A 23,415-nucleotide genomic window follows, 5' to 3' on the forward strand; every position below is an offset into this window, starting at 1 on the left:
GGCGCCCCTCTCCTCGCCTCTGCTTCCCACCCCTCCCCTGTGGCCCCTTTTCCGTTTTCCTGCAGCAGTGCGAAGGTGGGGGCCCTCTCCCCGTAGCCTGCCATGAAGTTTTCCCTGCGCTTCTGGTTCCTCTCCACGGCTTTTCTGCTTGTCTTTGTCATGTCGCTGCTCTTCACCTATTCCCACCACAGCATGGCTTACCTGGATCTCGGTGGGCTGAACGGCCTCCACCGGGTGAAGCTTGTGCCCAGTTACACTGGCATGCAGCGCCTGAGCAAAGAGGGACTCTTGGTAAAGAGCTGTGCCTGCCACCAGTGCACCATGGAGACTGGCGACACAGCTTGGTTTGACAACCGCTACGACAGCAACATCTCCCCAGTGTGGACCAGAGAGAACGTGGATTTGCCGCTGGATGTCCAGAGGTGGTGGATGGTGAGTCCTGCCTGGGAGCGAGAAGGCCGCACACTCCTTGCCTGAAACGGGAGCAGGTCCTTGGTGCCCTGCAGGAAACTCGAGGCCAATGCCTTGCCAGGCAAAGTCACCTCGAGAAAATCCTGCCAGGCCGTTTTGAAATCCTTCTGAAATCCTTTCTTTTACACCTGGACCTGCTCTGTAGCAAAAGCATGACCAAACTCTCTCTCTCTCTCTCATTATTTAAATGGTATAAAGCACTTCCTGGTCCGCTCTTCCGTCTCTTCCATCAATCAGTCTACCTTGTGCGTCTAGCAGGTCTCTATGCAATTAAATTCATGCCCTCTTCTTTCTTAAGTGGACCTCCAGGCACACAAGCATTTCCATTTGTTTGAGATTGTGGAGGTAATCTGTCTTGATGAGGTTTTCTTTTTTAGAATGTTTATCCCACCTTTATTATTATTTTTTTAATAAATAACTCAAGGTGGGGAACATACCTAAATACTCCTTCCTCTTCCTCTTTTCCCCACAACAACCACCCTGTGAGGTGGGTTGGGCTGAGGAGGGACTGGCCCAAGGCCTCCCAGCCGCCTTTCACGCCTAAGGCGGGACTAGAACTCGCGGCCTCCTGGTTTCTAGCCTGGAGCCTTAACCACTAGACCAAACTGGCTTTTCCTTTTGTGGCCAAAAAAATCAAAAAGGCAGACGAGTTCTTGAGAAAGGGCAGCTGGGGGAGTAGAAGCAGAAGGTCTGTAGCTAGCTGATTCGCTCTGACGATGATTTGGTATCATGTCTTACAATGAGCCAAATGCTGCAGCAAAGACGGAAATGCAGAGGGCAAAATGTGACAAGAAGGAATAAGCAACCACCGAACCAGACTGCTGCTGAAAGGGAGCGTCTCTCTTCGCTGGGAGACTAAGAGCATTTGTGATTCTGGCACATGCGGCCGTAGACGGAGGACATCGTTTGCTTTGCCTTACCTGATGCATTCCTGGTTCGTAGTTCCCCCACGTAGCTTCTTATTGAGAGCCACTTTGGTGCAGTGATTAAAGGCACTGGAGGAGGAATAGAGAGACCCGAGTTCTAGTCCTCCCTTAAGCATGGAGCCAGCTGGGTGACTGTGGGTCAGTCACTCCCTCTTGGCCCTAGACGGGGAAGTCAAGGAAAAAACCCCTCAGACTTCCTAAAATGTTGCCGAGAAGCAGCAGGCTGCTGCTCACTTGGGGTCAGGATGGACTTGAAGGGCTGGAACACCCACCGCTTCCACCTTTCCCACGGCTCTTTGTCTGGAGCTGCTGAGGCCTCAGGCCAGGCCGGTGCTGGGCTGAGCTTTCTGTGTGGTCATTGCCATCTATTGGGAAATGCCATATTTGCTATTGCCAACTGGCTGAAAGTTGCTTGGCTGCTAGAGAATAAAACTGCCGGCCACGTCACCCAGTTAATGTTATCTGAGAGCAGGAATCATGCAGACTCACTTGGTATAGCCATATTTTTTTTATTCTGCTGAAATCTGAGAAAAAATACTCTTTGTGGGTCATCAGGTATTAATGACACAGCATGCTCTGCCTTCAAATACTCATTTACAACAGGTAAAACCCTGACTGTTAGTTAGAGGATTGCCACAGAAGCACAGGCAAAAGACATCTCAGGGCTACAAAGGCTGTCCTGTGGAGCGCAGCCCAAGCATCTGGGCTTCCAGCAGTCGGTCCCGGCCAGAGCAGTGAATGGTAATTGCAGGGTTTGGATCAGATCAGATCTTCTATTGCATGCTGACTTCTTTAGCTTCAGCTTTGACAGGCGGCGAGCTCCATCCAAGGCAGGTCATTTAAGCAAATCTAACGCTCACAAGAAGGGCAGCCCTTCAGTTTGGCTTGTGAACACATGAGCCGTTACAGCCGAGGTGTGAGTGTGCCAACGGGGTGCCAACAGTGTGACTTTAGGAGCCAGGCTTGGATTCGGGCAGTCAGGATTGGTAGAGAGACGGTAGTGGAACATTTGATGATGATGAATGAGTCCCTGTCTCCAGGCCCATGTGTGTTGCATCCTGAAATACCAAAGGGTGGATTTGAATCTGGGTCTCCCTTTCCTAGCCTAATGTCTGAACCACTATGCTGCACTGGCTAAGCTATGCTAGTTTACCTGATTTTGTTCCTCAAACAGAACAGAGGGAACGAAGGATTGGCAGAGAGGAATCCAGACATTAAGCCAACATCAAATACGAAGCAATTTTGTTTTCATAATAGCTGGAAGATGGTTGAATGCCTAGATCTCTAGGGCTGGAAGAGAGAGCCAGTTTGGTGTGGTGGGTGAAGGCACAATGGGTTCCAGTCCCACCTTGGGCACTAAGCCAGCTGGGTGACCATGGGCCAGTCCCTCTCCCTCAGCCCCGGGAAGAAGCAGGCAATGGCCACTTCCAGAAAACCTTGCCAAGAAAACTGCAGAGACTTGTCCGGGCCATCGGCAAAAGTCAGCCCTGACGCAAAGGCACATGTGCACACACGCAGACAAAAGAGCTGGAAGAGGCCATATAGAAATCCTGACATTCAAGTTCTTCCTGTTTGCAAGAATCCAAGTTGGAGCCTTCCTGACAAATGGTCGTCTGTTTCTGCTTGAACCCACATAGTGCATGATGACTGATGTTCTGCTTCCCATCTATTTATGCAGCTATTCCCATTGACTTCATCATGCTTTGAGCAGCTCTCCCAAAGAATGCGAGAGGCTGGTTGGAGAAGGGGAGCTGAAGTGCCAGCTACTCATGGTGGCTGCAGGTGCAGCATTTCCTTGGGCTGGAAAGCTCCAAGTACTGGTTTTATTCACTAGGAAGGAGCCCAGTTGTCCTGGAATGACCTTCTGTTGTGAGAGTCTTAAGCTTTGTTGTGTTTGTCATCCAGGATAAGGCTCTCTTATGATAACCATGCCTCCTTGCATGAGACTCCACTGGGTCACCTCACATTCACATTCGCTGCCCGTTCTTGATTATTGCCCCATTTTCTAGGCCGGTATCTGCCTTGGTCCTGTTAATATGGATATTATGAGTACTCTGCAAGCCCAAGTGCCTGACTCTGATGGGGTTTAGTGGAGAATACCTGTGGAGAGGATGTTCTTCTCTTAAAGTCACTGTCTCTGGGGCCTCAGTTTGGGCAAAAGCGTGGAAGGATACCCAGTGGTTTGGGAGGCTGATCATGTAAAACTTGGCTCTGCTGTTTCTCTGCCAGTAGAGGGCAGTCTTTGTCCACCTTTTCTGCTGCTACTTCTCCTTTCCCCTGGATGCCTGTCTGGTCCTGAGCAGGGCAACAACTAGGGGGGGCAAGTGGGGCATGTGCCCCGGGTACCGCGCTGGTAGGGTGCCAAAATGGGCGCGGAATCCATGTTTGCCCCGGGTGACACAGACCCTAGTTGCAGGCCTAGTCCTGAGCACCACCCAACCTCTCTATCCCAGAGGAGAATCTCCTAGGACATCTGGTGCACCCCAGTTGTCGCCGGAGGCACTGGAGTGGTGCTGCTTTTCTTGGTCCCAAGGAAACAGAAGCTTCTTGGTGTGCTGGAGTCTATATTCATCTGACGTTTATGGGACTGAGCTGAGAGCAGCTCACAACAAACCCCAGCCTGTTATAGCTAAATCGAGTCAATCATGGTAACAGTAGCACAACAAAACGCCAACTTTAGAATGAAAATATCACAGTGCAGTGCTGGTGGCATAGCAGTGGCTACCTTGCAAACATTAAAGCTGAAAAGAAGGATGGGTCTTTCAAAGACCATCAAGACACATTGCTACCTTGGACTGGGGGCAGTGTTGCCTCCAAATCCCAGGTGTGAGGGAGAGTGGCCGGAAAGGAGTACTTCTCCAACTTGTGAGCTGACCCAGAAGCATCTGGTTGGCTATTGTGAGAAAAAGAACATTGGACTAGGGTGGGCCTTGGCCCAATTCAGAAAAGCTGTTCTTAATGTTCTTATCAGTTCTTTAAATGCATTTGCCTTTCAACAAGTAAATTGTATTTTGATGTTCTGAAGTGGGTCTCTTACAGAAGAAACCCTGTTCTCTGAACTTCTGAAGGTTTTTCATGAGCATTTACTGGCTGTGGATCATTTCATAGCAACTGAGATGGAGATGTGCCCAAAGATGAGTCTCTTCTCTGATTTTTAAGGTACCCTGGATTATTCTGGGTTTATTCTGCCAAAATAATCAATGGTGTGTTCAGTGCCTGTGACACAAGTTCAGCCTCCTGTCCTCTCCCTCAGAAACCCGCCCAGGCCTCTCCAATTGCTGCAAATGATCCAACCTTTTCTACAGATGCTGCAGCCCCAGTTCAAGTCCCACAACCTGAATGAGGTGTTGAGCAGGCTCTTCCAGATTGTTCCTGGGGAGAACCCATACAGCTCCTGGGAATCCCAGTCCTGCCGGCGCTGCGCTGTGGTGGGCAACTCCGGGAACCTGCGAGGCTCCGGCTACGGCCAAGAAATCAACAGACACGACTTCATCATGAGGTGAGGAATGAAGGGATAGGGCGTGGAAACTGTCATCTGGCCATGGGAAGCAGGGCCTGGTGACTGTGAGTGTGCGTGCAAGCAAGCAGCTTCGTATAGGCAAAATACTCATCACAATTTTCATTATGCAAGTACTGCATTGCCATCAGAATAATCTTACATGATATGAATTTGAATCATATCAAATCAAAACAGGCACAAGACAATTGAATTGGTTTCTCAGAATGTTTTCTTAGTGTTTCACCCTAAACCAAGCAGGACAGTTAAATGTTTGTGTCCCTCAATTAGATGGGACCAGATCTTTTAACAGACTCGATTCTCCAAATAGGTCACCACGTATGGGAGCTGCTCCTGTGTGGTTCTGTCAGAAGGCAGCAGAGCTGTGAACCAAGCTGATTAATAAAACTTGTTATTTACCTCTGTCAGATAGCACTTGCAGACCTCGACAGTGTGTGCCCGGAGCCTAATCCAGGGTTGTAGCATCCACCATCATGGATTCCTATGTGAGGTTCAGAGGGGGAACTAGGAGAGAAAAACCCTTTGTCCCCTTCTCTGGAAGGAAGGCAACAAGTCAAGTCAGAGCCATAACTGAAAATAATAATATATGCCTTTCTTTATTGAAATATAAGTTTATTTCTTTACTTCCGCTCTATTCTGATCTGGAAACAATACTTCTATAGATGTAGCTAAAATTGTATTTGCCTTTTTGGCAGCCACATCACACTGTTGACTTACATTCATAGGATCCTCGGGTTGGAAGGGACCTTGGAGGTCTTCTAGCCCAGCCTGCTGCTCAGTGCAGGAATCCTCAGACCATCGCAGACAAACGGCTGTCCAACCTTTGCTTGAAAGCCTCCCATGATGGAGCCTTCCATGACTCCAGGTGTAAGCACTGACACCTTTAGTTCCAATAAAAACCCATCTCATGCACAAAAGTGAAATGCAGGTTCTAGGTTTAATGAAAAATGTGTACAAAGCAAGAGAAAAGCCATGATTGAGAAGAGAGCGCCAAACGGCTTCATTAAAAGTCTCTACAGTCCATCCCCCCCTTCTTCACAGACCCATTCCCATCTATCTCCCAATGGTCAGTTTTTTTTTCCCAGGCACAAATGTCTCCACCAGTGTGACCCTGAATGCAGGTGATTAGCTCAAACAACAGCAATTCGCATTCCTGCCAGCTACCTTTCCCGCTCCTTTCTTGACATGCAGTAAATTATCATGGCAGGCACACACGATCAAACAATGCAACCATCCTTGGATCGGGAGAGGGGGAGCCTGACGTACGGCCTTTCCTGGAAAAAAAAACTCAACCGACACCACATAAACACACACATTCAACCTCACTATAAGAAAGAAAGAAGATAGTGGAGTTTTAGGACTTAGGCTTATCAGGATATTTAGTATGGAATTTCTTGACAAGATTAGGAGCATGGACGTGATGTCTGGCTACCCATTCTGGGTCTGAAAACTATTTCAATTGACTGAGATACTGCAATTCACCTCAATATTTATGAGGGTCTAGGATTTCTTTAACTTCAAAATGTTGCTCCCCTTCGATCATTATGGGAACAGGGGTCCATTGTTCTGGGTGCCACTGTGTTGATTCAGTAGTTTTAGGAGACTACGATGGAACACAGGGTGGATTCTTTTAAGGTTTTTTGGCAGCTTTAATCTCACAGTCACTGGGTTTATTATTGTCTCAATCTCAAATGGTTCTATGAATTTAGGCCCCAGTTTCTTGGATGGTTGTAGGGACTTAAGGAATTTAGTGGACAGGTAGACCTTTTCTCCTTCCTTAAATTCTCATTCAGGAATGTGTTTTTTATCAGCGTGCATTTTGTAGGTTTCACGCGCATCAGCTAGGGCTTTTTGAATGACAGGCCAGTTCTCAGTAATTTTTTCAATCCACTCATATGCAGTTCGGGGTTCTGTTGTTTGCTGAGTCAATTCTGGGATAGGCACAAATTCCTGCCTATTTACTATTTTAAATGGAGTGAATCCAGTGCTATTGTGAACTGAATTATTGTACACCACTTCTGCAAAGGGCAACAGGTCTACCCGCTTGTCCTGTTGGTAATTAATATAACATCTTAGGATTTTGCTCCAATGTGGCATTAAGACATTCAGAAACCCCGTCCGTCTGGGGGTGGTGACTCAAACTCAGAGGCTGAGAGGCCTCAGTGGCTTTTTAAAATGATCTCCAATACATAATTTAGACATAAATTGGACACCTCAATCGCTCACAATTTGATCAGGGACCCCGTGTCATTTATACACATGCTGAATAAACGACTTAGCCAATTGGCTAGCCGTTAGAATGGTTGTACAAGGGATAAAATGAGCTGGCTTAGAGAATAAGTCAGTAACAACCCAGATAACAGTCTTTTTCTTACTCTCTGGCATATCAACTATAAAGTCCATAGTGATCTGTTGCTAAGGCTGTGTCAGGTTGGCAACTGGTTGGAGTAACCCTTGGGGTTTACCTCCTTTTTGTTTAGTTTTTGCACATACCGGGCAGCTGCTTACATACTCTTTTACATCACATTGCAGTATTAGCCACCAAAACTGCCTATGGATCAGGTGTAAGGTTTTCACATCCAAAATGACCTGCTGATTGAGTATCATGACTTTGTTCTAAAACTGTCTTTCTTATCTGCTCGGGCACATAAATTTTACCTTCATACAACCATAGTCTGTTGCTCTCAGTTAACATTTCCTGATTACACTGCAACCAAGTGTCGGTCTGCAACTCTCGCTTCAGAATTTGTTCTAGGCTCTCAGGTGCTTTCACTTTCTTTGGGTTGGGTTGGCTGCAAGTTACTACTGCTAATCCCAATTGCCTCTTTGGAATCACTGTATCCACTACCTCCTCTCTCTGACCGTTGTGTTGGGATAGTCAAGAGAGTGCATCAGCAAGGAAATTTTTCCCCCCAGGAAGATACTTTAATGTGAAGTTAAATCGACTGAAGAACTGAGCCCAGCAAATTTGCTTGGTGTTAAGTTTCCGCGGGGTCCTTAGCACCTCCAGATTCTTATGATCAGTCCACACCTCAAAAGGCTTCTGGGCCACTTCTAGCAAATGCCACCATCTCACTGCAAACGCCTCCTCCCACACGTGCCAACAACGCTCGGTCTCAGAATTTTCACGACAAATACATGCACAGATACAACTCGCCATTTTGACTTTTTTGCAGTAACATGGCCCCAATTGCCACGTCAGACGCGTCAACCTGTATAATTAGAGGCTCGTCGGGATTGGGGTGTTTCAAAATGGGTTCAGCTGTAAAAAGCCTTTTCAAATTATCAAAAGCAGCTTGACAATCATCAGTCCAATTCAAAACTGCCCCAGGACTTTTCACTTTCCTTGACTCCCCCTTCCCTCTGGTTTTTAACAAGTCCATTAACGGGAGAGCAACCTGGGCAAAATTTGGAATGAACTGGTGATAAAAGTTGGCAAACCCCAGGCAACTTTGTAATTGCCTCCTGGTATGGGGCAGCTCCCAGGCGATTACATCCTGAACCTTACTAGAGTCCATTTCAATGCCCCGGCTGGATACTCTGTACCCCAAATAATCTAACTGCTCTTTGTGGAATTTGCACTTAGATAACTTAGCATAGAACTGAGCTTCTTTGAGCTTTGTCAAGACTTTACGCACCAGTTCTATGTGCTCTTCTTCATTTTTGGTGTAGATTAGGATATCATCTAAATACACTGAACGCTCCCCTGTACAGGAATTCATGTAAGACTTTGTTGATTAACTGCATGAAGACTCCAGGACCCCCTTGTCAAGGGTAAAACTAAGTACTCAAAAGCACCGATGGGACAATTAAACGCTGTTTTCCATTAGTCTCCCTCTCGAATGCGCACCCGGAAGTAAGCCTCTCTTAAGTCCAGCTTGGTAAAGATCCTTCCCTTAGATAAGCGAGCTAACATGTCTTTCATTAGAGGGAGAGGGTACTGATTTGTGGTGGATATTGCATTTAAACCTCAGTAGTCCGTGCACAATCTTCAAGACCCATCTTTCTTGGTTCTAAACAACATGGGTGCAGCCATAGGGGAGTTTGCCGGTTAGATAAATCCTTGTGCTAGATTCTTATCAATAAATTCTCTCAACACTTCCTTCTCTTTCAATGACATCTTAGGCTTAGGGAATTTCGCCCCCAGTTCAATTTCAATAGCACAGTTGGTTTTACGATGGGGGGGGGGGAATTGATCACATTCAGCTTCTCCAAACACCACCTTGAGATCACAGTACAGTTCAGGGATCGAACCCTCAGTGGGGTCCTCCACTAACCCCGTCTTGGCAGACACCGCAGCATTGTTCTCCTCTCGACCCTGACTTACTCACTTCAGACCCCAAGCAAAATCCATCCTTAAAATTTATATGTGCCGTAATCCAGTCAATTTGCGGGTTATTACTTCAGAACCATGGCAGCCCCAAAATCAGTGACTGATTGGCAGTGGGAGCTACAATAAATTTCAAAGTCTCTCAATGGGTGCCCATTTGCAATTTCGCATCTCTGTATTTATGTATTTGTTTTCTATCCCACCTGTATTATTTTTATAAATAACTCAAGGCGGTGAACATACCTAATACTCCTTCCTCCTCCTATTTTCCCCACAACAACAACCCTATGAGGTGGGTTGGGCTGAGGGAGACTGACTGGCCCAAGGTCACCCAGCAGGCTTTCATTCCTAAGGTGGGACTAGAACTCACAGTCTCCTGGTTTCTCTCCCCCCCCCCCTGGTTTCTGACCCATCCAATTGGGTAAACACCATAGGTTCTTCCAGCCTATGTACCTTCAGACCCAGTCCAGTTATTATAGATGGTTGAAAGAAGCATCTGGCACACCCAGAGTCCAAGAAAGCCATCAGGTCTGCCCTCCTCCCATAGGACACAGTTTGTAATTGTACCCCCACCATCATTATGGGCCCCTCTACACTCACCATTGGATCGCTGCACTGCTTTGGGATAGTCTGCTTTTTGGCACCCTTCAAAGCAGGCCTTACTCGTTTCCCGCCAGCAACAGGCTTTTGTCTGAGGAGCCCTCCTCCGAGGTTGGCATATCCACATTCGGTTGCACTGTGCAACTGCCATAGTTGCCTTGGCTTTGGCCACCGCGGACTTGCTGGACTTAGTTCCTGGTTTGGCAGTTGGGGCTGTTGTTGTCTGTGTGCAATTAGTTGCTTGGTGTCCCTCCTTGCCACATTTAAAACAGAGCCCCTCGCGGCATCATTCCTTCTCCTCTTCCCAAGGTTTTCGGGGTCCATCCTTGGCCCCACTGCCAGTTCCCGGCTTCTTGACTAGGGGTTGGAGTTGTTGCTTCTTTAGGCATAGCTTGGAATTCTCCACCATGCCCACCAAGCAGATCCAATCCTTCAGCATTTCGGGCTCACCCCTGGTCAGGCACCGATCCAGGATATTGGGCTGCAGCCCCATCTGAACTTTTAACAATTCCGGCCAATCATGGATGGCTCCTGCCAAACTTCTAAACTCCATTGCATACTCGGACACTGACCATGCCCCTTGCCGGATATATTGAAGGTTTGTTTTAGTTTTCATTTTTGTTAAGGGATCTTCGAACTGATCTCTCAACACTGTCATAAACTCATCAAAATCTCTGAGTTCTGGAGCCCTGGCATTGTGCAGCCCCACCATCCATTTTGAGGCTGTCACTTCCAAATTGTTTGACACGTACCACACTTTTGCTACATCATTGGGGAACAAGTCCCCAAACTTCCATAAACCCACTGACATGGGTCAGGAAACACGCCAACTCTTCTGGGTCCCCCCAAAAGTTTACTTTTAAGTCACGGAGTTTCGCAGGGCTCCTACCTGCTTGTGGTCTTGGTTGATCAGCCTGGATACGAACATGTCTTGGCTGGGATGCCACTCTTGCTGGTGTGGCATCCTCCTCTCCGCTGGATTTGGCTTGATCCGACAGCCCTTCCCCTTTGGTCAACCCCGACTGGGCACTGGCGGGCCTTGAAGATAAATCCTTCTTCATCAAGTGGCTCATCAATCCCTCCATCATCTCTTTGAGACTGGAAATGGTTTTGGTTACAGCTTGTAAATCCCTTTCTACTCGGGCAAGGCATCTGTCATGCGCTTCGTCTCAGTCCCAAGCCTCTTGCTGAACGGTATGCCACTTTGCCAGGGTTCTTCCCATCCCATCTCCTATTCCAAAAGTCCAGCCTGGCTTCAGGTTGCAGATCAGCCCATTTTCTGTGGGGTCATCTGGATGGTTCATTGGCTGCTTCTTAGCTTTCACCTTCCCGCCTTTCTCCTTGGTCTTTTCTCCATGGGCTTTAGCAGCCTTTGCTCTCATGGTTACAGCCGAAACTTCAGAGGGGCCTGCCACCACCTCCTCTTCAGCTGCCACCCCATTGTTGTCATGATCCTCATCTCCCATTCTGTCAAAGTTTGACTCTAAGGAGTTCAGAGATTAACTTTCCTCAGAGGAATTAACTTCTCTGGGTAAAGACAAAATCAGTCGTGGCTTTATGTAAGCGCTGACACCTTTAGTTCCAATAAAAACCCATCTCATGCACAAAAGTGAAATGTAGGTTCCAGGTTTAATGAAAAATGTGTACAGACCAAGAGAAAAGTCACGTTTGAGAAGAGAGTGCCAAACGGCTTCACTAAAAGTCTCTACAGTCCATCCCCCCCTTCTTCACAGACCCATTCCCATCTATCTACCAACGGTCAGTTTTTTTTCCCAGGCACAAATGTCTCCACTGGCGTGACCCTGATTATAGGCAATTAGCTCAAACAACAGCAATTCGCATTCCTGCCAGCCACCTCTCCCCCTCCTTTCTTGACACACAGGAAATTATCATGGCAGGCACACACGATCAAACGATGCAACCATCCTTGGATTGGTGGGGGGGGGGGAGCCTGACACTAGGAGGCAGGCCATTGCACTGCTTAATAGACCTCGGTCAGGAAATCCTTCGTTTCGAGTGTGGATCTCTTGCTCTTGATCCTCATCTCACCGTTGGTGTTACGGAGAACCCACCACTTCTTCCCTGGGCAGCCCTTCAAGGACTGGAAGGCTGCTTTCCTGTCTCCCCTCAGCCGTCTCTGCTTTAGGCTAAACATGCCAAGTTCCTCTGGCTGCTTTTCGTAGGAGGTCTTCTCTGGCCTTTTTCCAGTTCCTCAGTGCCCTTTTTATATTGTGCAGACCAGAATTGCAGACGGGATCCCAGATGTGGCCTGACCAGTGCAGCATGGGGGGAGAAGTATAACTTTCTGTGATCATGTCAGCCCTATAAGGTAGACCAGACTAAGAAAGACAGACTGCGTGGGCCTATTGTGTTAGAACAGCTATAGTAACCAAATCTTGCAAGTCTGAATGTGTTTCCCCTCCTCCCTCTTTTATCTTCATGTGAATGGGGGGGTGGGGTTTGCTGTTTGAGCATTTCTGTAAATCACTTTCTTGATCTGGGCTCAAGCCACATTTAACTGATTGGTGCCTTGGTAACAGATCTTCCCTCTGTTCGTCAAGGCCATTCTCTATCAACAGATCTTGTACTATCACTCTACTGATCCAGCCCCAAACTGCATTGGCTCTTTTGGTGGCTGCGGCACACTGCTGGCTCACGCTTAGTCTCTGGTTGAACGAGACAGATTCTTCCCAGAGGTACTATGCTGCGTCTTGTAGCTGTGCATCTGTTTCTTCCTGCCTAAGTGCAGAACTTGACGTTTCTCTCCACTGAACAACTTCTTGTTGGATAGGGGCCATTGTTCAAGACTGTCAAGATCCTTTTGCATCTTGAGCTCTCTTCTGGGGTGTTAGCAATCCCCCTGCAGCTTTGTGACATCCTCAGATTTAATGAGCATCCCCTCTATTTCCTCATCTAAGTCGTTTATAAAAACACTGACCGCTGGGCCCAGAACCCCAAAGTACCCCACTGCACGCCTCCCTCCATGCAGACATGGACCCATAAGGACCGCCCGTTGGCTATGGTTGTTCAGCCCAACCATGAATCCATCTGGTAGTGGGACCATCCATCCCACATTGTTCCAGTTGCTCAGGAAGGAGGCTGTGGTCTGATTTTTCAGATGCCCTTACTTTAGTCTAAATATACTACGTCCACAGCATTCTCTTGGTCTACTAATCTAGTCAAAGAAAGAAGATTTGTCTGGCATGGCCTGTTTTTAACAAATCCTTGCTGGCTTCTGGTAATCACCCTGATCATTTCTAAGTGCTCGTAAGTCCACTGCTTGATTATTTTTTCTATCGTTTTCCTAGGTATTGTCAAGCTAATAAGTCTGTAGTTTCCTGGTCCCACTTTTCCCCCTTTTTAAAATATTGGAACAAGATTGGCTCTTCTCCAGTCTTCTGGCACTTGCCCTGTGCCCAGGATTTCTCAGAGATTTCAGTCACTGGCTCTAGGATGACGTCCGCCAGTTCCTTTAACACCCTGGGACATAATCCGTCTGGGTCCAGGAGACGTGAATTCATTTAGAGCAACTAGGTGTTGCCTCATCAATTTCTTCTCTCTTTTGATCTGCATTTCCCTTCTGCTCCCCACGCTGCCTCCTCTAAGAAGTTGGACTGCTTTTTTCTTTTGTGAAAAGACAGATCAAAGGTAGGAATTAAGCAGTCCACCTTCTCCCTCCTGCCCTTTGCCATCTTGCCATCTTCTCTACCCAGTGGGCCAGTCATTTCCTTGGCTTTCTTCTTGTACTGCACATACCCAAAGAGCCCTTTTTGGCATTCATAGCAAGCCTTAGCTCATGCTGAGCCTTCACCTTTCTAACTCCATCCTTGCAGATTCAGGCTATTCCTTGATATTCTGCCTTTGTTCTATTTTTTAAACTTGGCCTTTTTGCTTATGCGACCATGCTGGTCTCAACAAACGTCTCCCCCCTTCCCCCCTCCTCCTCTTTGAAAACACTATTTCAGGAGAATTTCCCAACTCTCCTGAATTCCTTTTCTCTTCAGGCTATCCATCTGAAATCCTTACTTTTTCCCTTCGCTTGTTGAAGTTGGCTGTCCTGAAATTTCAAAGACTACCTTCATTTTTCCCTGCCTGCAGTATGGTGAATTCTAGGATTCCATGGTCACACTCCCTCAAAGTTCCTACCACTTCTTTTGACACTTCTTCCCTGTTAATACTTACTAACAGTAAGTCCATTATAGCTGATCCTCTAGTTCTTTCTCCACCTTTTGTACAATTAAGTTGTCTGCCAGGCACATCAAGAACCTGTTGAATCTCCCACTTCCCACAGAGTTGATTCCCACTTGATGTGAGAGTAGCTGAAATCCCCCATGATCACCGTGGTGTGTTTCCTTATTCCTTGGCCATCAGGTTTGTGAACATTTGTTCTACATCTTCTGCTTGGTTGGGCGGCCAGTAGCACATACCCAAGAGAATGTCCTTTTTGTTTTCTTTCTCTTAATATTCACCCAACAGGGCTTTCATCCTTGGTGCCATGAATTGCCGTACAGGTGTGCTCCATTCTGTGCATATAATGCGAATCTATCTCCCCTTTCGTTGGGGCTGTTTCTTTTGAACAAATTATATCCTTCCGCTACTGTATTCCAGTCATGAGGTCTGTCCCACCAGGTTTCAGCAATGCCTACAATATTGTTTTTACCATCCTGTTCCAGGACCTCAAGTTCTGCCTGTTTAGTCCCCATACTCTGCATAGTGGTGTACAGACATCTGAGCCATTTAGTACTGCCTGCTTAAGCTTCCCTGCTGCATCTTCTGGTATTATTGTGATTTTTTACATTTTAATAATGACTGTTTTTATATATTCATTGTTATAATTAATTGTTGTATGCCGCCCAGAGTCACTTTTTGTGAGATGGGCAGCTATATAAATTTATTTGTTTATTTATTTAATTAATAAAATACTCTTGAGCACCCCATCCTTCTTACCTCTTCTTTCCGTATTGTAGGGTTCACTGCCTTTGGTTTTATATTTTGGGTGTGGTTCTAGGTAATGGCCTCCCTCCCCCTTCAGCTTTAACTTAAAGCCCTCAGATGACCTTGTCCAGATGACCTTCCCAGTCTTAGTGAGACGCAGCCCATCCCTCACCAGAAGTCTTTCCTGCAGGTATTGAAGACCGTGACCTAGGAGTCTAAAGTCTTCTTGATGATGCTACCTCTTGAGCCAGCAGCTCACCTCCAGAATCCTCCACTCCTTCATTGGGCCATGTCCGTCAGTTGGGAGAACAGATGAAAGCATCACCTATGCTTCAGACTCTCGCCCTCTTCCCTCAGTCTTTGCACTCTTTAGATATTCCTCCCAGGCTTGTTTTGGTGTGTCATTTGTTTCACTGTGAAACATTCAGTTTGTCATCAGCCACAATTCCATGTAAAGAACTTTGTACTTGTTTCTCTTAAATCTCATTCAATGATTTTTAACCCATTTCTCCAGCTATCAGGATCACTTTGAATTTTACTTATTTCTTTTTTTAAAGAAACTTTATTAAATTTTCAACATACATACAGTATAAAATACAAAGAGATATAAAGAGATTAAAGAAAGAATTAAAAAAAGGAGAACTAAAAAGTGCAACTAAAGAGTGACTTCCAATCTTCTCCAGCACATAAACAAATAAAAAATACAGTAATCTCTTACTCTAATTTTAACTATAGTAAACATAATTTCTATAATCTATACCAATCTAATCATCAAATCCCAAAATCAAAACTTCATCTTTTTCAGTTATAGGCAAAAAGTCCAAAATCAGTTTCCAAGCTGAAAGTAAACTAGACAAATCATTTTCTCTAATCAATGCTGTCCATTTTGCCATCTCTACCAGTTCCATTAATTTGATCATCCATTCTCCCACTGTAGGAATTTGTGAATCCTTCCACCTTTGTGCATACAAAAGTCGAATTTTATTTCTGTCTTCTAAGGAATTAGTTATCTAACCCAATTTTGTATTATTTGAAAATGTGACAAGCATTCCCCTTCCAGTTCCTCATCCAAGTCATCAATAAAAATGTTGGAGGATCCAAGCCTAGTCCTTGTGGTTCCCCATTTGCTAACTCTCTCCAATTTAAATAAGCTTTTCAAGGAAACTGCTTGATCAAAAAATTAAATAAGATTAGTGTGGTAAGACTGACCACCAAACTGCAATATGTTCCTTCTTCGTTTTTAGTAAGTGATGGGGAAAACACACCTAGATAAATTTTAAAGCCAAACCTCTCAGAGTGGGGGGAGGCTGAAGAGTCCAACCCCGACCCATCTAGCGATGCGTTGCTGTGTCACTGCCACGCCCTCCGTGGTCTTGCTGGCAAGGCAGAGCGTGGCTTCTGCTTACTCTGGAGTAGGCAGAATTGGTAGACTGTCTCGTGCAGGGAGGGAGATCCCTTGGATGATTTCCTTCTTCTTTTAAGGGGCGAAACATCCTTTTCCTTCCTGCAGAATGAACCAGGCGCCGACGGTGGGCTTTGAGGCAGATGTTGGGAGCAAGACGACCCACCACTTCATGTACCCAGAAAGTGCTAAGAACTTGCCTGCCAATGTCAGTTTTGTTCTGGTGCCCTTCAAAGCCTTGGACCTGCTGTGGATTGCCAGCGCCCTCTCAACTGGCCAGATCCGATTGTACGTATCTCTGCCAGAAGCTGATTGGAGAAGCAGCCAGCGGGTTATTTTGTGGAGCAGTCAGCTGATGAAGGTCCTATACCTCTCCTTTTCACACCTTTCCAAAGGGGAGCTGATTTACTGTAGCTGCCCTGGTGCTGACGCAGCTGGTAGTGATTCCCTGTGAGGTACTCATGGCCTATGGCTAAAGGGGCTACAGGTGCCCTGTGTATGCGCCACATGCCCTGGTCACCTCTTGCCTGGAGGGCTGTATTACGATGCACTCTGCATAGGGCTGCATTGCTATTACCTGAACTGTGGGCTTTCCGGTGCAATTCATGGTACCGGTGGTCACATGTGAAGCCCTCTATGGCAGAGGAGCAGAGAATCTGTGGGGTCATCTGTCTACAGTTCGCTCTGCCATCCTACAAGATCTGGTAGTGTTGGCATGGTTGGTGTCTCATCAGTTAAACAGCGTCATCTTATAGGATCCAAAAGTCGTGCCTTCTCTGTCACAGCATGCGCTCTCCTGAACAGTGTCCATCCCAAGATTCAGATGGACCCAACCCTGGTGGCCTTTAAGAAGACCCTGAAGGCCTGCTTTTTCTCCCAGGCCCTGGGTCCAGATGATATATGAGTGCATTATAAGTTATTGGAGGTCTGTTTTGTTATGTTATGGTATGTTTGATTATTTTATTGTCTTTTTTTTTATTGCAAAGTTTTAAACCCTTATAAGCTGCCCAGAATTGCTTGGCAAGCGAGCAGCCCTACTAATAGAAGAAATCAATAAAGACCCCTGCCCTAGGAAGGCATGAGGAGCAGGCTAGCTCCATTTAACTCCTCCTCTTGCATCCTGAATAAGGACACCCTGAGTTTTCTCTTCGAGTAGGGGATTCTCTGGCAGAGCTCAGAAACACTGTTGGAGGGAGCCTGGCTACAGGCCTGCAACCGGGGTCTGTGTCACCTGGGGCAAACATGGATTCTGTGCTCATTTTGGCACCCCCCCCAGCGCAGCGCCCAGGGCACATGGCCCACTTGCCCCCCCAGTTGCAGCCCTGCCCAGCTACACCATAGAAGCGCTTTGGCCCTTCCCCTGTCCTTTCCTGCTGCTCCTGGGCTCACCTGTCGTTATTTTACAAGTGTTCGTCTTTTAGAATAGCGCTCTCCAAGCAAAACTCTCCTTTGCCGACTTGGACACCGGAGAGAGCCCTGGGCATTAAGGCCAGATGATTGTTGCTGCCAATGGGGCAGAACCGATTGGGGGATGCATCTGCCATCTTGGCTCATTTCGCTTCTGAAACGGCCAAAACCTCTTCTAGCTGCCCAGCCTAGTTCCTTCTCTCCTCTTGGAGCAGTAAGAAACGCACCACCAAAGCACCTGATTCTCGCTTTTTCTCTCCTGTGCCGCTTGTAGTACTTATGCCCCAGTGAAGCCATTCCTCCGGGTGGACAGAGAGAGGGTAAGTTGGCTTGGCTGTGCTGGCTTTATTGGGTAGTTTATTTCACTGATTTGTTTCAACAGTTATACACTCCCTGTTATGTGCTGTATCCCCAGGATTTATTCAGAATTAAGGAAATGCAAGAAAATTCAGTATTAAAAAAACACATAAAATAACCTAAGTGTGGTCATAAGTAAAACCATGCCACCCGAGCCCTCAAATGCCAGGCTGAATAAAAACTGCCCAAGCTGCCCCTTGCGTCAGTTCTGCACCCGTTCGGCTGAGAGAAGGGCTGGATGCATTCAGGCAGAGATGGGCAGATTTTGTCAGGCATCCTTTAATTTGTACTCCTGCCCGTAGTAGGAGATTGGGCTAGATGACCCGTGGTGGTGGTGGTAAGTCATTAACTTTTGGTTTTCACCTGTTTTAATGGCTCATTTACTGCGCAGGTGCAGAAAGTGTGGTTGAGGGGCTGTGCGCCCCCCGCCGCCTTCTCCTCTCCCATGCCCTGGGGCCCTGCCAGAGTGGGTTGGGCCAAAGATCCGGGGCGTTCTTGTAGTTTTGAAGGTTCGGGGAGGATCAGAGGGCAGAAAAACCCTTCAAGTCTCGAGGCTCTGATTCTATGCTGTAAAATCAGCTGTTTGGGGAACTAGCCCTCCACATGGTCCCCCAAACCTGGCCCGGTCCTTGAGCCTCAGATGTTGTACATCCTGCTTTAATTGCTGGGTTTATTTTCACATCTTACTTCTTTTGCTTATTGATGGTGTTGTTTTTATCTTATGTGTAAGCCGCTCTGAGAGCGTTTTCTGCAGAGGCAGTATTCAGAACCAGTGGATGCAACCAAACGTGGACACGGTCTTGGTCTTGCGCCCGGAGTCCCAGTTGGGACTTCTCGGTGGACTGTTCTGGTTGCCACACAGAGACCTGAAATTGGGCTGGCTGAGCAAAAAGCTTCCTCTCGCCTTGACTTCTCCCTTGACTTACCACCTTTAGGTTCAAATCTACAATCCAGCGTTCTTCAAATATATCCATGACCGGTGGACAGAGCATCATGGCCGCTACCCATCCACAGGCATGCTGGTGCTGTTTTTTGCACTACATGTTTGCGATGAGGTTAGTTTTGATATGCTAAGCAAGTTGTCCAAGTGGCAGTACCTCTGTCACGGTGCAGCACTCCTTTACTTCCACTGATTCAATTACACATATGCTTTTATTTGTGAATTTTGAACATTGTGAGTTGTAGGTCTGTGTCCTGCCTTGGATATGGGATGTGCAGGAAAGAGGACCGAGTCCTGTTCTTCTCAGAAATGAGAAGCAGAGTAGAAGAGTCAGCCCTCCTCTGTACACACAGCTGACATTGTTTCAGGCTCTGGGCTGCTCAGCCTGTCGGTGGGTGATCTGGATGAAGGGGCAGAAAAGATAGTTAGACAACTGGTAGGATGATAAATCGGCGTGGATTGCTAATGTCACAGGAAAGAAGCATCAGGTGAGCTTAAGTCCTTCCTAGAGATGCTCAGGCAGAGGTTGGGCAGCCGTTAGTCAGGGATGTGGGATTGGACCAGATAATTTCTGAGGCCCCTTCTGACTCTCTGACTCCATGAAATGCATCAAGGTTGAACTCAGTGTTTTCTTTCTTGGGTACCACATGTGTGTATTGGTCTGGCAAGTTGCCTGAATGAATGGGAGTCCTTTGGATGCCACTCAAAGCTTTGGAGGAAGGCTGGGAAGGGGAATGTTGGCTCAGTAGTCAAGTCAAGAGGAAGGCAGAAATGGTGCTGACTTTTTGGTGCCAAAAAAGGAGCCCTGGCAATACAGCAAATAGTTTTCCTTCAGATTATTGCTTTATGTGATGCCACAGATGTTTTTTCTTTTTCTCATTCCAGGGAGGTGAGGATAGAGACTAACATTCAACATAGCATATTGAAGGAAAGAATATCAGTCATGCTTGATCCCATAAACTTTGGTTTCATTTCAGTAGAAAATGTAGGATGGTGTCTCTGAGTTGGCTAAAGTGCCCCATAGTGATTGGGTCATCTTTCTCTCCCACTGCCTGTAGGTGAATGTCTTTGGGTTTGGGGCAGACAGCCACGGCAACTGGCACCATTACTGGGAGAACAACCGCTATGCTGGGGAGTTCCGGAAGACTGGCGTGCATGATGCAGACTTTGAGGCACACATTGTTGACATCCTGGAGAAGACCAACAAGATCAATGTTTATCGTGGCAACTGAGGTGTCGAACTGCTGCTTGGAAGTCTGGCTGCCAGTGGATGGGTCAGGAGCGAGGGTGGGCTTCCAGCAGAGATCCCCCTGCACCCTGATGCACCGTTTTTCAAAGCTGTTCCTTGGAGAGGATGAAGACAAAATGTGTGCTTAGGGAGGGAGTGAACTCCACAGCCAGGGAAGTTCCGGTCAAGCCAATGCAGGCAGCCTGTGGAGAGCAGCCCAGCTCCTCCTTCCTCTGAACGCAGCCAACGAAGTGCAGGGCTTCTGAAACAGCCCCAGAGGAGAGAGAAGACCGGTGGTGGCGGCAGCTCAGTTTGCTCCTCTTTCCTTGCTTCTGCCCACGTCTAAGTGCTGACTAAGATTGAGGCCCCTTTTTGCCTCCTTTTCAGTTCCAACAAGCACCACTGGCTTCATATCCAGACGCTTTTTTAAATTAAGCTTTTCTTCAGTGAATGAGAATAGCTTCCTGCCTTTGCCCTGGGAAGTTAATTTTGTTTTTCTTTTTTGTACAATCGGATGCCAGGCAGCTGGATTGCATTTTTGTTACGATCGTATAAACTTGTGGCAAGCTGTCAGCAGAAACCTTGGAGGAGAAGCTGGAAAGACCCTCTGGGTATTCTGGAGATGCGTGAACACTGACATCTAGCTCCTGGTGAAGTGTGTTTGGGACGAGGGTGTGTTTTTGTTCCAGGAGCATCCAAGAAATCCTGCCAAAAGCACTCAGATTCTGCAAGCTGTGACTTGGACTCTTTGTTTTTGTTCTGCCCTCAGATAAGGTCACACCCCTCCTGGCTTTGGGTGAACAGAGGAGCCCTCCAGTTCGTGTCAGCCCACACCTGTCCTACCTCCCTCTTTCTGCTCTGCACCTGCCTAGTCCCATGTTCTGCTCATGGTAGGGATGCCAGCAAGATGTGCTCTTCAGATCTCTGGGGGGGGAGTGCTCCCCCTCCCAGTTCCAGCCTTTCTCTGGGGAAGGAGGGGCAGATGTGGCTACCGTCTTTTCACGAATGGGTCGTTTTGAGTCAGAATCCTGATGCCTTCCAGGCTTTAATCCACAAGTGACTAACATTTGTAGACCACTTTCTGCAAAGGAGCAGTCAGAGCTGGCAATTTTATTCCCACGTTCACCTTGTTAACCGAAGGGAGGTGACAGACCTGTCATGGGTGCTTTTGGGTGGGTTTACTCCTGCCAGTTCCATTAGACTGCTGGCCCTTCATTGGGAGCAAGAGAAGGTACTCTGAAGTACTCAGGAAGGTACTCTGGGCTGCCTTTTCTTGCTCAGGGTGCAAAAAAAGGTGGCTTCAGTTGCTTTGGAGATTAAGGTTGTGTAGACAAATGGCAAGACCAAGATGCCTGCAAGGGGTTCTGTTCAAAAGGGCAAACCCAACAAACAGTATTAAATCAGAGTTTCTTTCTTAAAAGAATTGAATTCTGTAGCATGAAAGAGCTATGGATAACCGATGGCTTTTGTTACAAGCATGACTAACAATACTTTCCCAAGAGATATTTGGAGCACTAGAAAGTAAGAAATTGCAGCAGTCAGAGACCTGAATCTTGTTTATAGCCATGACTAGATGGCCTTGGCGGGTAAATGGCTTCCATCAGGCAGCCGGGGCACCTTTCTGTGGTCCTGTCAGAGCTGAATGTGTCCTCTGCAATGGTGCTGGGTTGCACTTGAACCTCTGGGTCAGTCCGTACCTCCAGCATCAAATCTGGCCTTATGGCCTTCGGCATTTGGGTTGTAATTCTCCCTTTGGTGTGGCCTAGAGGTTGCTCTGAACTCTAGCTCGGTGTCTTTAAGACCTGCAGATGCTTGCAGCCAAGGAGATGGCAGGGTTCGAGTGTGCATGCTTTGCTGGCAGAGGCTTGAACAGGATCCCCTTGAACTTTCTGCCGCCTTCTCCTGGCCATTCTCCTCAGAAGAGGTTGGCTATCTGGAGAAAGGTCAACTGACTGTTCACTGAGATGGGACAGGCTGATGATTGCGAGTAACATCAGGACTGAAAGTGTCCACATGACCTGGTGGAGGCACTCTTGATGGCCTACAAATTTCATGCTGCTTTGATTCTGGTAACCAGAATCGTGTGACCTTGAGCCCTCTCCCCCTTGATTCCTACAAGTGAGGTACTGGCCAGAAGCATGGCTATGGTGCTCCCTTGTCCCTGGGCTTTTGGGCTCCAGGGCTGGGAGCCACAGCACTCTGGTGACTTCTTCCCACAGCAGGTGCAAGTCAACCTCCCGTTGACCATTGTACTGTTTCCAGGGGGCGTCCCTAGTGAACTGTTGATAGCTGTTTGCACATGCTTATCCCACAGTCCCTGGATGGCACAGCATGGGCTGATAGGGAGGCTGGCTAACCCAGGGGCTTCTGCAACTGGCAGAATGGCTGTCTGGCTGCATGGAGGCTGCAATTATTTGTTGGACTGGACCTACACCAGGTGCCAGATCAAGGGGTGACATTTTGAAGTAGGAAGATCATCTGGTACCTGATGGTCCAGCCCTGGGCTTCTTCCTGTTCTAGAATAACTCCTTGGCAAATCAGCTGCTGTTTCAGCTCCAGACATTTGGAGCCTGGCTATCCATTCCGTTCGGTGGTGCAGATCCCGGGCTTGTTTTCTGACTGGCTCACGATTATAGGAAGTGTGCTCGCTGCCTGTTTCTTGCAGATCTTACAGGCTAAGGCTGTCACGGAGCCAAAGTGGTTGGTTTTCCTTCCTGCCTAGAAACTTGCCTCTGCAGCTGCCTGCACTTCAAAATCAGTGTTGTGTGCAGTGATGCTGCCCCTTGTTTTGTATTTTTTAACTTCACAGGCTACAGTTTGGAAGAAATTTGTTTTATGTTCTGCTTATACAAAATAAAAGCTGTACTTTTTCCTTCTGTGGACTAGTATTTCTGCTGCACATGTCTTGAGTCGTTTTACACCCTCACTTGATCTCTAAGCTCAGCGTGCTCAGAGAGCAGACAGAGGTTTAAGTAACACTGCTGCAGCTGATCCTGCTTTCTTGGGTCCAAGCACAGCACACAGCGCAATCTAACCAGTACAAAGTAAAATGGAGCAATGCCCCTCCGTAATCTTGATGTTGTGTTTCTGTTAATGCCTCCAAAGATAGGTGGCAATGGCTGGCTTGCTTACGCTCCATTGGCCCACCTGTATGCCTAGTTGCTTCTCCTCTGCGTGCTGCAAAGCCGATTCCCCTGTCCTACGGTTGCGAGTCACCATGATCTCTGTGGTCATCACAAGGTTGTGCATCTGGACAAAGCCTCCTTCAGAACCTTCCAAAGCTTACATCAGTGTCTGGCAGG

At 47.3% G+C, this 23,415-nt stretch overlaps 1 protein-coding gene across 1 annotated transcript; it reads left to right on the forward strand.

Moving 5' to 3' along the window:
- The first annotated feature begins 31 nt into the window (after positions 1–31).
- Positions 32–22,989, forward strand: ST3GAL2 (ST3 beta-galactoside alpha-2,3-sialyltransferase 2). The gene is made up of 6 exons (XM_063313230.1): positions 32–432; positions 4,703–4,896; positions 16,290–16,469; positions 17,863–17,908; positions 18,881–19,000; positions 19,944–22,989. Exons 1-6 carry the CDS (start codon positions 103–105, stop codon positions 20,115–20,117), a joined length of 1,044 nt encoding a protein of 347 aa, XP_063169300.1. The 5' UTR covers positions 32–102; the 3' UTR covers positions 20,118–22,989.
- The last annotated feature ends 426 nt before the right edge of the window (positions 22,990–23,415 follow it).

The sequence above is a fragment of the Candoia aspera genome, chromosome 11 (genome assembly GCF_035149785.1).
Source record: "Candoia aspera isolate rCanAsp1 chromosome 11, rCanAsp1.hap2, whole genome shotgun sequence".
In the NCBI taxonomy this organism is placed as follows: domain Eukaryota; kingdom Metazoa; phylum Chordata; class Lepidosauria; order Squamata; family Boidae; genus Candoia; species Candoia aspera.

Coding starts and splice junctions, on each gene's coding strand:
- ST3GAL2 (XM_063313230.1), top strand. CDS start 103: ATGAAGTTTTCCCTGCGCTTCTGGTTCCTCTCCACGGCTTTTCTGCTT. Junction 4,897..16,289: donor AGACACGACTTCATCATGAG/GTGAGGAATGAA, acceptor TCCTTCCTGCAG/AATGAACCAGGCGCCGACGG. Junction 17,909..18,880: donor TCCGGGTGGACAGAGAGAGG/GTAAGTTGGCTT, acceptor TACCACCTTTAG/GTTCAAATCTACAATCCAGC.